The sequence below is a fragment of the Trypanosoma cruzi genome (genome assembly GCF_000209065.1).
Source record: "Trypanosoma cruzi strain CL Brener chromosome Unknown tcruzi_1047053505935, whole genome shotgun sequence".
NCBI lineage: Eukaryota > Euglenozoa > Kinetoplastea > Trypanosomatida > Trypanosomatidae > Trypanosoma > Trypanosoma cruzi.
This window is the reverse complement of record NW_919799.1, coordinates 1-12,357: the sequence shown is the minus strand read 5'-3', so window position 1 is coordinate 12,357 and position 12,357 is coordinate 1. Positions and strand designations below refer to the sequence as shown.

Below are 12,357 nucleotides of genomic sequence, written 5' to 3'. Positions count from 1 at the left end.
TTTTTCGCAGGCTTTTCTTCCTACATCTACTACAACTCCTGGCTGCAGCTGAGCGGCAACCTCTGCCACATGTCCCCATCGGAAGCGTTTGCTTTTCTTTATCCCACGGTGAATCTCCGCGACTCCACGGTGTCTGTGTCCGGCAACCGATTCATGTCCAGCACTGACAAGCCAATAATACTGCAGGTACCCACGGTGTCCCGCGATCTCACAAACGGAGCGATTGTGGCTGCGTGCAACACCGTGAACGGCGAGGAGGAAGCGAACTACGTCATTCCGTCCGTGTACAATGCCACCGTTCTGGCCTGCAGTGATCCATGCGCCCTTGCGACGTCGTGCTTCCCTGCGTACACGACGACGGCCTCGAGTGATGGCTGCGCCTGCGCTTGTGCTGAGGGCGGCCACGGCGATGCGTGCCTGCCCGTTGCTGCTCCCGAGCCACCGAGCACCGACGGCGCCGATTTGTGCGTGCGGGACGTGCGTGTGGATGAAGTGGTGAACGCCGGTCTCGGGACGTCGGTGGTGTGCTACGTTGGCGTGACCTTTGCGGCGGACGTCGTGGTGGACGTGGAGTCGATGTCTGGGAGCGTGCGCAACGTGACGCTGGCGAACTGCACGTTTGTGGACGGAGCGAGCCTGTACGTTGTTGGGTGGCTGTCCGACCCGCCTGCTGGCGAGCGCGCCGATGTGCTGATCAGCGGGCTTGAGTCGCGTTCTGGCGGCGGTGCGCTGGTGGCGAACCGATTTCCGCCGGGCTCGCGCATCACTGTGGTGGACTCGGTGCTGATCGCAGAGAAGCGTGTTGTGTACCATGACGCCTACGACCTTGGCGATGCCTCCGCGTGCCTCGTGTTGCACAACGTGAATCTGACGGGGAGCGTGCTGACCATCGCGCGCACGCATTTGGCGGCTGTGTTCCGCGACGCTGTTGGCGTGTTGGTGGTTGGCGGCGTGGCGGTGTCGTCGCGCGGCGCGCTGTACGTGGACGGGCTGTCGGTGCAGACGGCGCTGGGGCTGTGCGTGTCGGTGGAGGGCGGTGTTGCGGCCATTGGCGGCTCCGTGGTGGCGTTTGTTGACAGCGACTTCCTGCTGTGCAAGCACGCGGTGTCTGTGCGTGGGGCTGTGAGCGTGTCGGGCTCCGCTGTGGCGCTTGTGCGGAACGAATTTTCGTCGACGGAGGACTACGCGGTGACGTTTTATTCGACGGTGAGCCTGGCTGGCGGGTCGATGCTGCTGGCGAGGGGCAACGTGCACGACGGCGTCTCGAGGGAGATGCTCTACGCTGCTGGCGCCGTGACCGCTGCTGGGAGCACGCTGAGTTTCGTGCGCAACCGAGCACTGCTGCCGCGGATGGTCTCGCTGAGCCTGTCGCTTGCGGCTGGGGCGCATTTGAGGGTGGCGTGCAACGACGCGGGTGGACGTGTCCTGTCGACGGCGGAGGAGTACGCTGCGGCTGGTTTTGGCGACGCTGGGAGCATCGACGTTGTTGGGTGCGACGTCTGCGACAGGGACACGCACTGCTACGCGCCCGGGACGGCGTCTGCGAGCATGAGGAACGGTATGTGCGTGTGCGCGTGCGGCAGCGGCGGGTACGGCGAGGCGTGCGTGCCTGTGGGAGCTCCTGCACTGCCGCCCGCTGTGGGCACCGCGTCGAGTGTGTTTGTCCGCGAGAGCGTGACGGTGCGGTCGGTGTTCGTTGTGCCTGCTGGCGCGAGCGAGGTGACGCTGCGCCACGTTGTGCTGGACGGCGTGAGTCCGGTGCTCTACGTGCCGTGGATGGCGCGGGATGGCGTGCGGATCGTTGTGCAGAACGTGTCGTTGCGTGACGGCGCCGTGCTGTACGTGATGGGCGGTGGAGCGTTGCGCGGTGCGGTGGCGGCGTGGAGCGACGAGAGCGGGCCGGTGGAGCTGTCCGTGTGCAATGTGGAGGCGCTGAACGGTGCGCTTGTGCTGACCGGCACGTTTCCCGCGGGGTCTGTGCTGACGGTGACGGACTCCCTGCTGGTTGCCGCGACGTCGACGCCGCTTGTGTATCTTCCCGGCTCGCGGTCCTCGCCGTACGCACCGGTGCTGGTGCTGTCGGGCCTGCGTCTCGTGCGGTCCGTGCTGGTTGTGTCCGGCGTTGCCCTCGTGACCGTGGTGACTGGTGGGCGGACGGTGGCGGTGGACGGCGCCGTGCTGGAGCTCGTCGGTGGCGGTGTCGCGCTGGACTCGGCTGTGTTCGGTGGCGAATATGCGTTGTACGCGAGTGCGCGCGTTGTTGCGTCGGGGGGCGCTGTGCTGCGCGTGTCGGGGAGCCAGGTGTACGCCGCGCATGGGTTGGTGTTTGACAGCGGTGTGGAGGCCAACGCGTCCGCCGTCGTGGTGAACGACAACGCCGCTGCGCTGACGGATGGCGCGCTGCTGGTGCTGCGGGGGCCGGCGTCGTTTGGGTCCGGGTCGTGGCTGTCGGTGCGCGGCAACAGCATCAGCGGCAGGCTCCTGTCTGTGCCGTCGTACCCGCGCAGTGCGGACCTTGTGCAGAGCACGCTGACGCTCCACGGGAACGCTGGCAGTGGGCCCGTTGTGATGGACGGCACCGTTGCGCTTGTGGGCGCCGGCCGAAGGTTCGTCGTGGGGTGCCTGACGCTCAACGGGCAGGCGCTGCAGCCGATGGACTACAGGTCCGCCGGCATCATCGGGGAATTCCGTCCCGTGGCGTGTGGCGTGTGCGACGCCGACGTGCGCTGCTTTGCTGCTGCGACGAGGGCGATGTCAGGGTCGTGCGGCTGCCGCTGTGCTGAGGGCGGGTACGGGCGCGACTGCCTGCCGGTGTACCTGCCGCACGTGGACGGGTGCAACCGCACGCCCGCTATGCCGCCGCTGAGCCACACGGCAACGCTGACGGAGACGCGCAGCCCGACACCGACATGGACGCCAACGTGGACGCCAACTCCGACGCCGAGCCTGAGCGCAACGCACTACAGTCCGACGCGGTACGGGCCGACGGAGACCCCGCAGGTGACGGAGACGGTGGCGCTGTCGCCCACGCGGACCCCGACGGCGTCGGTGAGCAGCACGCTGTGGTGGAGCGACGTGGCGTGCCCTACACTCACCGTGACGACGACGGCGGCTGGTGGGAGCCTGACGCAGAATGACATCCGCGGCGGTGGGAGCGCCGTCCCGACACGGCTGATGGTGGCGCTGCCGCCGCCGTTTCGGTGGGCACGCGACCCGCAGCTTGGCACGCATCTGAGCTTCGTGCCGGTGTCGACGGCGCAGCCGAGTGGGTTCGGCGGTCCGTGGGGAGCGATGCTGAGCAACGCGACGTGGGTGCGCAACGCGACGAATCCGTCCACCGTCCTGGAGCTGGCTGTGCCCGTGCACCGCGGTTACTTCATTGCAGCCGACGAGACGATAGTCATTCGCTGCGACGCTGTGGCGGTGTCCGGCGGCTGCAAGGGTGTGCTGCTTGGGTTCTTCACGATCAGGTCCGCCACGCTGCCCGCCGCTGCCAGCGCCCTCTCGGCGATCACCGGCGTTGTTGCGGGTGCGGCGGCTGTTGCGGTGGTGGTGACCGGCGGGCTGGGCTCCATCCTGGAGATGCAGGCGCTCGGCGTGTTTGCGAGGATGTCATGCGCCTCGGCGCAGGAGCGTGCGAGCACCGTTGCGCTGCCGTACTTCCTGTCGGTGTTTGCTGCCCTTGACCCGCTGTGGATGGTGGTGGGCAACGCGCTGCTCGCCGCTGTGTTCGGGTGCGTGCACTACAGTGTGACGGCGGCCTTCGAGCGGTGGCGCGGCGTGGACGCGGCGAGTGCGTGGGCGGCGATGCGCTTCCCGAGCCTGACGTACGTTGTGGCTCACGCGATGCACCTCGGCATCTTCTTTGGCTCCGTGCTTGCACTGGCGACGCCCGGTGCCCGCGTGCAGCACCGCGTGATTGGTGTCGTTGGTGTGCTGTACGGTGTGGCGTTCCCTGCTGGTGTGTGCTACTTGATTGCCCGCCACACGGGCGCGAGCTTCGAGAGGTACTGGCAGTTTTCGAGGAAGCCGCTGCACGAGCGCCTGCTGTACCCCGTCGGGTATTGGCACCCCGCGGCGCAGCAGCGGATGTACGGCGGCATGCTGACGAACATGAGGGGCAGCCACGTGTACTGGTGTGTGTTCCAGCTGTCGGTGCTGTGCGTGGTGTGCCTGATTGCGGCTGTGCACTCGCCCGTGGGAGGCTGCCGCGTCCAGTACTTCTGCATGGCGGCTGTGCTGCTTGCGGGCGCGGGCGTGGTTGCCTTCACGAACACGATGCGCTCGGCCTTCCTGACGGTGATGCGCACTGCGAGCTTTGTGCTCCTTGCGGTGCTGTGCGTGGTCAGCGCGGCCAACCACCTTGCGCCGAGCGACGGCGGTGCGAGGGCGTACGCGGCTATCGTGCTGCTGCTGACCACTGTGCTGCTTGCGGTCACTGTGTACAGTGTCGTTGTGTGGCACGCGGAGGACCGCCACTGGCAGGAGCTGCGCGAGCCGCGGCGTGGTGTGCTGGAGGCGCTGCTGCGCGATGACGAGGAGAGCGACGAGGAGACGCAGAAGCCCCACGAAATGGCGTCATCGTCGTACGCCTTAGGCACCACCGTTGCGTCGTCGTACCAACCACCCGCGCCGCCATCGCAGCTCATGGCCGGTGACACCCGCTCAGACGCACTGAGCCTGTTCGACCGTTCATCCAGTGCGAGCCGTATGATCGATTACGCCGCCATGTGACGTACGCCACGTGGAATTAGTAAATATGCGGTGCTTGAGGCGCCACGGCTGTGCTGCGCACCACAGCCAGCCGTCGTTAACGGCACCTACAGTGTTGTTGGTCGTTGTTTCTATCAATTTGTTTCTATTTTGATCGGGTGCTTTCAGGAGTTTTTCCCGTTCCACGCTGACTGTGTGGAAGGGATTGAGTTGTCGCTCTTGTTACTGCTGATGTTGTGTTGTATCGGATTGTAATTTCATGGAGTTGCGTGCGAGGAACCCAACGTTCATTCTGTGCAATGGAGGAAGGATCCAGCGAACCGCCTAGTGGAAGTAATGAATTGCAGCTCTGCCTTACCGCGGATTTACATGCAGGAGGCATTACGGCTCTCAGAAGCAAGGCGGCGACAGAGTAGGAGCAGGTCTCCGGGTTTCCAGGAAAGTTTTCGAGCGGGATTATGTATAGAGGCACGACGCATTGCCGTGATTCCGGCTTATTTCGTTGTGGCGAGTGCACGGGGTGATTGATGTCTCTTTAGCGGTGGAATTGACGGACCAGGCCATCCCAGTCACGTTCCACACTTGTCCTCGAGCGCACCGCCGCCATGGCAGGATCCCTCATGTGTGCACGTGGAGCGTGGGAGCCTTGATGACGCGGCATTGGGATTCGTTGCCCGTTACGGCCCGCAATTTTGTGTGTGCAGGAGGTGTGACGGCCACTTCCGGCAATTTGCACATCCCTTCACGGCGCTGCCTTTGATTTAGTTGGCGCACCGCCTTCCATAAGCAAGGGATGTTGTTGCGGATTGGCCACGCTGGTACGGGGATGCCTCCACGAGGAATTCTTCTTTTTCCCAATTCCCCTACGGCCCTCCGAAATTCATGCACCACAGCAGACACAGAGCGGTGTGGTGTTAGCACGGAGAGTACGATATTCACCGAGACTGTTTCCACGGCAGCGTGCGTCTATGCGCCTTCTCGTCGAATCGTGGAAGCACGCGAGCACACGTCGACGGTTCTGGACCACCTGGCGACTCACATCGTCGAAGTACCCTTTTTTCTCGCCCGCAGCACCGAGTAGCGCACACACGGATGCAGCTTGCCTTTGGCCACTGCGACATACCCAAGAACGAGGCATGTGATGCATAAGCCAAGGAGGCGTCCGACCTCGCACAGCTCAGAGGCACATGGAGCACCGGCATCGTTTTCATTGGCCGAAGGTATTATTCGTGCCCGACAGCTCAGGCCAGAAGCTTGCCGCTCCACTGTATCAGGCGACTGGGAACTCACGCGCACGGACGCCACCCTCACTCGTGGGGAAGAGGCCGCACTGGACCGCCTCCGCACCGGAGTTTCCCACACAATACGGATGGCTGCCACGGCCACTGCAACCCGCCATCCCACGCACATGCCGTTGGTGCGGCGCGGATGCCGCACAGCAGGCACGCAAAGAACTTTGCACGGAAACGCCTCCTCCTCCCGCTGGACCTCACCCCGCCACGATCCGATGCCCGGCAGACTGCCCGGTGTGCGGCAAGCACTGCAGTTGTCGCACTGGTGTCGTGACGCACATGGTTAACGCCCATGGCATTACGCGCTCTACCAGGCGCTGTGGAAAGTTAACTTTCCCGGTGAGTCGGAACCGCCAGAAATCCCACCGGAACCACCGCCCAGCACTTGAGCGAGGACGAGAGCGAGGGACGGCACACCGATCGCACCTCCGCCGCAGACTGCACGGCCCAGGCCGAAGCCACTCCCATGCAGTTTCCACACGGCGTCGTACGAAAGGCAAGCCTGAACCGTACTTTATCTTAGGCGCTTCCACAAGCAAGGGTTCCCCCGACAACTAGAAGGCGCTGCCAGGAATATGACGGTCTGACGGCATCCAACCCCGTTCGAATGCACGTACTGTGAATTCGGGGCTCAAGCGAAGGCGGGACCACCATCCCGCATACGAGCACACGAACGCTCCAGCACAGAGCCACGGTCGGCACCGAAGAAGGAAGCACTTCGTAAATGCCCTTGATGCGACAGGCAGGCGGGCAGTGCCGGGGGGTTGACCACCCACACACGGCACAAACACCCGACAGAAAGAAAGTCGTGACACTAAAAATGGAGATTAAATAGCCACGTGCTGCAGGGCTTGAACCTCCGCATGAAGAACATCAAACCCGCACAGAAACCCCGCCTCTGCACAGGAGGAGAATGCCACCGAGAAACAGTGCACCGTGAGCCCAAAGTGGCACGCACACGCATGCGTTGATGGACGTCACGCTGTCGCCGATGTCACGACGGCAGAGGGGTCAGGCCGCCGAGAAGGCGCACGTTGCCCGGTGACGACAGCCCGATGGGATCCCCACCAGTTTAGTTTCGCTGTCCAGCATGCGGGTGTCAGTGCCACAGCAATGCCTGACTGACCAGCTACCGCACGGCACGCCACGGGCATCGACCGGGCATTGTGAAAACCGGCCGACTGGAACTGTGCGGAGGGGCATGTCGGCATTTACTCCGCTGCCCGGCTCTGCAGGCGCCCAGAAAAAAGCATGGAGCGGACATTGGAGAAGTGGGGAAGCCGTGCTTCACGGAAATATTGGTGTGTCTCCACTTTGAAGTGGAAAGGCTCTGCCCCAGCGGTATCTCCGCGCGGCGAGAAGGCACGAGGCTCCTCGCAGATGCGGCAGGCCGTATTTTCTCCTGGCAGGCTGCCCTCCTCTCCTTTTCTCATTTATGGCGTCCATGTTTGGTTGGTTCTGTGTTTTGTTGTTTTATTGATTCTTGGCGGCAACGGATTATCGAGCCACCGCGCTCTCCCCGGGGCGGGTGCGTAGCGGTGGTGTGTGCTTCACGGCCTCCGCTGCGGCTCCCACTTCGGGTGCCGGGGCTCTCTTTCACATCTCCGATCGTTGGGCGGACGTGCTCTGCGATGGTGGCTGGCGTGTGGACCTTCGTATTTATTTGAGAAGACACGAGGAATAGTAGCAGTATATATATATCAACAGCGCTGAATAGATATTAGTACTGACATCTAAATGCCTATCTACATAAATGTGCAGCCAATAAAATGGCAATTCAATAAATCAGGAAACCAAGCAATCTGTCAAATTTTAGGGGAACGAAGGGATACATCCATATCTATACAGATGCATCAATGAATAAAGTATCGTTTTTATGCTCATACCCATATCGATATATCTACACATTGATCAACGCCTATTTTCATATGTATATCCCTCCATATAATTTTTCACCGTTCTTTTTTATTCGTGGCATCTTGCTTACGCTATATTATGTATCCTTCTCCCGTGAGTTCCTGCTTATTTTTTTAGAGCGCATAGGCATTCCGTCCCGCGGTCAAGGTTTCATATGCACTGAAGCACCCCATCGTACAAAAGTCGCAAGAGGTTTGCGAAGCCCATCCCAGTTGAATGCTGTTTGCTATCTTTTTTGATCTTCTGAGGAGCCGCGAGGTGTGATTGCGTTGCCCCTGACACCCAACACAATGACAACTTTCAACGAGCAGTTTGCAGGCGCATTGTGCAGTTTTCCTGAGGTGTGGCCCACACCTGTATTTTGGGAGTGAGTGCACGGTGTACCTGTAGGGGATGCTGAGGGCGGCGTCAGCGAGGCATGGGACAACATGTACTTCGGAACAAGTGTGTGGCGTTGGCCCGAGGAGGTCCTGTGCCAACGGCATCACTGATTGATGGCCAGTGATTTTGGGGCTTTCAGCTTCCTTGCTTTAAGGAATGGAACGGCGCTGGCTGACCAGGTGCCACATGCTATCTAATCTGTCCTGGATGTGGCTTAAGAGACGATGCGGACGCATGCAGAGGGGGAAAAGGAAGTAGGACGTTGTGTGGAAATGCACGTGGACGTGTCAGATGGTCACGATATTCCTCAAGAAGTGTGGAGCTCCGACTTGATGATTCGATCTTCCTGATAAAACTGCCTGGGGTGGAGGTGAGTGCGCTGACTTCCGTTTCACCGAATTTTCCTTCATCCGACAGGCTGCGCGGCTGACGTGGAGGGACATCATGCGCATCTGTTTCCGGCGGGTGCGATGCCGTTTCCCACATTTGAGGGCGACTTCCCCGATGATGCACTCTGTCATCCTCACTTGTTTTATCTGACGACACTTCGCAACGCGGGGTTGGTGCTGAGCGACGAAAGCCTTCCGTCTCGGTTGGAACCAAAACGGAGAGCCCATGAAGAGGCATGCTGCTTGCGGTTGGTTGATGCGTTGCCTGGGAGGAGTCTGAGTGCCGCCGTGGAGCATCTCATTTGCTTGATTGCATGACCCTCTACACATTGCAGAGGCCTCGTGCTCCTGAGTAATGCCGATAGGGCGGATCGCATGATGGTGTTTTATTGCTGGAAGGCACCGTGAGGAGGAAAAATATTATTTATTCTTTCTTCTTCCTGGACGAGACGAATCCGTTCTTTGATTGAAGTACGAGTGCCTTGTCGCAGCTCTTTTTGGCCGCTGGTGGCTTTGGTGTTTGTTCCAATCAATGGCTCTCACTGGCGGCTCCAAGGCCTAATATCGACTGGCGTTGTCGCTCATGGGCCCACGTTGCTTGACCCATCAATTGTTTGTGCAACTGGACAACAAGTTCTCTGTGGACGTGGATCATGTTTCGCGGAATATTGCCACAACAGCTGCTGAGTGGGCTGGTGGTTGTTGCGTCCTGCATGAATCTGTTCTTGCGTATTTCACTCTGTTGCGTGTAAGTGATGTTACATCTGTGCCTCGTTGTGTGGCAGAGGCCTGAGCCAACGGAGGACAGTGTGTTGTGATGAGTCAGGGCACAGACAACACCCGTGTTGCTCATCGTTATGCTCGTTTTCACTGCGGTCCTCGACGTGGGAACATTTTATTTTGTGCGGTATGGAGAGCACTCGTCCGGTGGCATATCGCCGTGTGGTGGTCTCTGGCTCAAATGACCCTGTGGAATACTTTGTGAGGGCGAAGGATGATGGCAGGACTGTTGTGCCCACACAGACGGAGACGAGAACAGGCTGGTTGATGTGCCCTGTAAGATTGCGCGCTCGATTGCGTCATTGGATGCGTGCAGAGCAGGTGGCTCTCCGGTGTTTGTTGGCTTCACGGCCAACCCGCTGGCCCCTTCTGAAGGGCATTCAAGAGCATTCGTTCTCTGAGGGTGTTCCTGTTGTGTGGTCCGCACAATGTAGTGCCCGCTCCATTGGGCCTTTTCTTTGATGGGAGGATGGTCTGTTGCACTTCTTGGGCCCCTGTGGAGGGGAGGGTCATGGGGCAACGTGCCCTCTGTTTCGGTGTTGGTGCACCGCGTACTTGTAGCCGCGTTACGCAGGAGGCATAATCCTCCGTTGCAGGATGAAAGCAACGTGCTCTTGTCCCTTGCCAGCAATGAACGGCCTTCTTGTTATTTATTTTTAGGCGTTTCTGCAGGACAACGAGTTTGTAAATGGCTACGAGGGATGCGTGGCTGCAGGGTTTGAGTGCCGGTTGGTTTTTTTCTGACGGGCGGTGTTGAGGAATTACAGGCGCTTGCAGATGCCATCGCCGGTGTGAGGGCAGGTGTTTCAGCCACCCGAAGCGCGGCTGTTGGGAAGACGAGTTTCACTCTTGCAGTGGAGGCAGGCACCAAAGGGGCGAATGTGCGGGCTCACCACCCTACTCTCTGTACTGTTTTGCCGCGACGACTGGATCTGATCGCCAGCCACATTGAGCCGTCGCCATGTGGCCGCAACGTTGCCTCGAAGGGGTCGAGAGGCCGCAGGGCACGGCATTTGCACTAATCCGTGGAAGTGTCACGGGGGAAGAAGTGCGAGCCTCGTGGCGTCTGACATCTCGCTGCCTTTTGACGCCATATTCGGTGAGTCCGTGGGTACTGTCTGGTGCTCCTGCCTTTTACTGGATGATTGGAGCTGCTGAGATGTGGAGGGCATTTGCTGCGCCTTCTTTTTCGGGTATATTTTTCGCACACCGTGTTCGAGACGGTTTTCGATTGCCGCATTGCATGGGGTGCTGCAAGGCGATGCATTATGCCACGCGATTGTGTTGTGGGTGCCGTGCGGTGGAAATATTTGACGTCGTTGAGGTGCCCTTGGAGGGTGGGGGTGGCGATCCTCCGGCGCGGGTGATCACTGACGGGTTCACACGCCCCTTTGAACCTGCTGTCCCTTCTTTGTACTTTCATGAACTGGCCGCGGATATTGCAGAATATATTCAGGTTGCTGCGGTGCTCCACACATTCAAGGTGTTGTCCTCCGCGCCGTCAACCTCGGCAGCTGAGCGACCGGTCCCTTTGAAGGATTCGGGAGGAGGATCCGTCCAACTTGTTCCGCGGCTGGAGTCACTTCCTTCATTTCTGTCGGCTAGACACGTCCACAGCGTTACATTGCGTTCCCTTCCCCCAATGGGAGGAATGGGTGGGGAATAACCTCGAGAGACGGTGGCTCTTTTTGTTGCATCGCTGAGTGATCGGTCAGCGGCAGTTGATGCATCAGCCCTTTCTGAGGGTCGGCGACACAAACTCTGTGGCCGAGACGATTTGGATTGAAGTTCACAGGGGAAGAATGCGCGCTTTACTTCCGTGCTTGTGCCGATGGAATGCAATTATTTGCCTCTTCCTGTGATGCCTTGTGTGTGCCATGACACCACATTGTGGAGAGCACGAGGTGCTATTGCGCGTGCTATTTCGTTAGACGCCACGGCTCTTTTCGGGTGTGTGATTCGACTGTGTGGTGGGTCTGTTGAGGGGAGGACGTGGATGGGCCGCGCCTACCCGACCGCTGCGCCTCACTTTTCTGAGCGCCCTGACCAAATTGCTGTTCTCCTTTTGCTTGCCTTAGCGGGCCTGGCGACCTCTTGAGGAGCGGTGCGGCGGCGTGGACTGTCGGGCTGCTGAGGAGGCCGCGGCTGCGCGGGATGCCCTGCGGATTTTTTTTGCGTTTCAGGACTACTGTAGAGAGGAGGACATTTCATGCCTCCTCCACGTCCAGGAGAGTAGATGGAGGGATCGCGGTTGTGGGATCGCACTTCACGAGTGTCTGCGCTCGTTGATCGCGTCGACGGCGCGCTCTGTGTGTCTTCGACCACTGCCGAAGCATCCCGCCGTTTTTCTTCCGGTGAACGGGAAAATCCACCGACACGTCGAGGGGTGGTGGGGGATGTTGCAGCGAGGAACGCTTTAAAGGTTCTACAGTGAGGGAGCGGTGCTTGCAAGGATCCCGCAGCACTTGGGATTCTGCTTGCCTTTAATTTCTCCTGTCTGTCTGTTGGTTGGTGCCGTTTGCCGGAGGGCGTCTTGGCCCGTGCGCAACCGTCAACTTCTCTGCTTCTGTGTGTGGCCTCACATTTTTTGGTCCGTTGTGGACGGTGAGGGTAATTACTGTGGCGGTTACGACGAAGCGGATGTGTTACGCCGTGAATGGTGGCGCCACCCACTTCTTTGCCACGTTCATTTTTGGTGCTTTTTATATTTTAATTTGATTTCTTGCACACAAACACACTCAGGCTAGGAAGGAAGCTACGACCAAGCGCTAACCCTGGCTCAGCCGGCCACCTCAACGTGGTGCCAGGGTCTAGTACTCTTTGCCAGAGTGGAAGCTAAGCGCCTGCTGTTCATGCTTCAAACCCGATGAGTAGTTGTTACTTAG

The 12,357-nt window shown here is 59.8% G+C and overlaps 1 protein-coding gene and 1 pseudogene across 1 annotated transcript, besides 1 other annotated feature; both read left to right on the top strand.

Annotated features, from left to right (window-relative positions):
• On the top strand, window positions 1–4,734 carry Tc00.1047053505935.30 (dispersed gene family protein 1 (DGF-1), putative; the record flags this gene model as incomplete). Its single annotated transcript, XM_802060.1, has 1 exon — window positions 1–4,734. A coding segment is annotated over one exon (4,734 nt), but the record flags the coding sequence as incomplete, so codon positions are not given.
• Window positions 1–12,357: a sequence feature (areas not merged during assembly with more than two copies in the genome that could not be assigned to a particular haplotype).
• On the top strand, window positions 8,001–11,831 carry Tc00.1047053505935.10 (annotated as a pseudogene).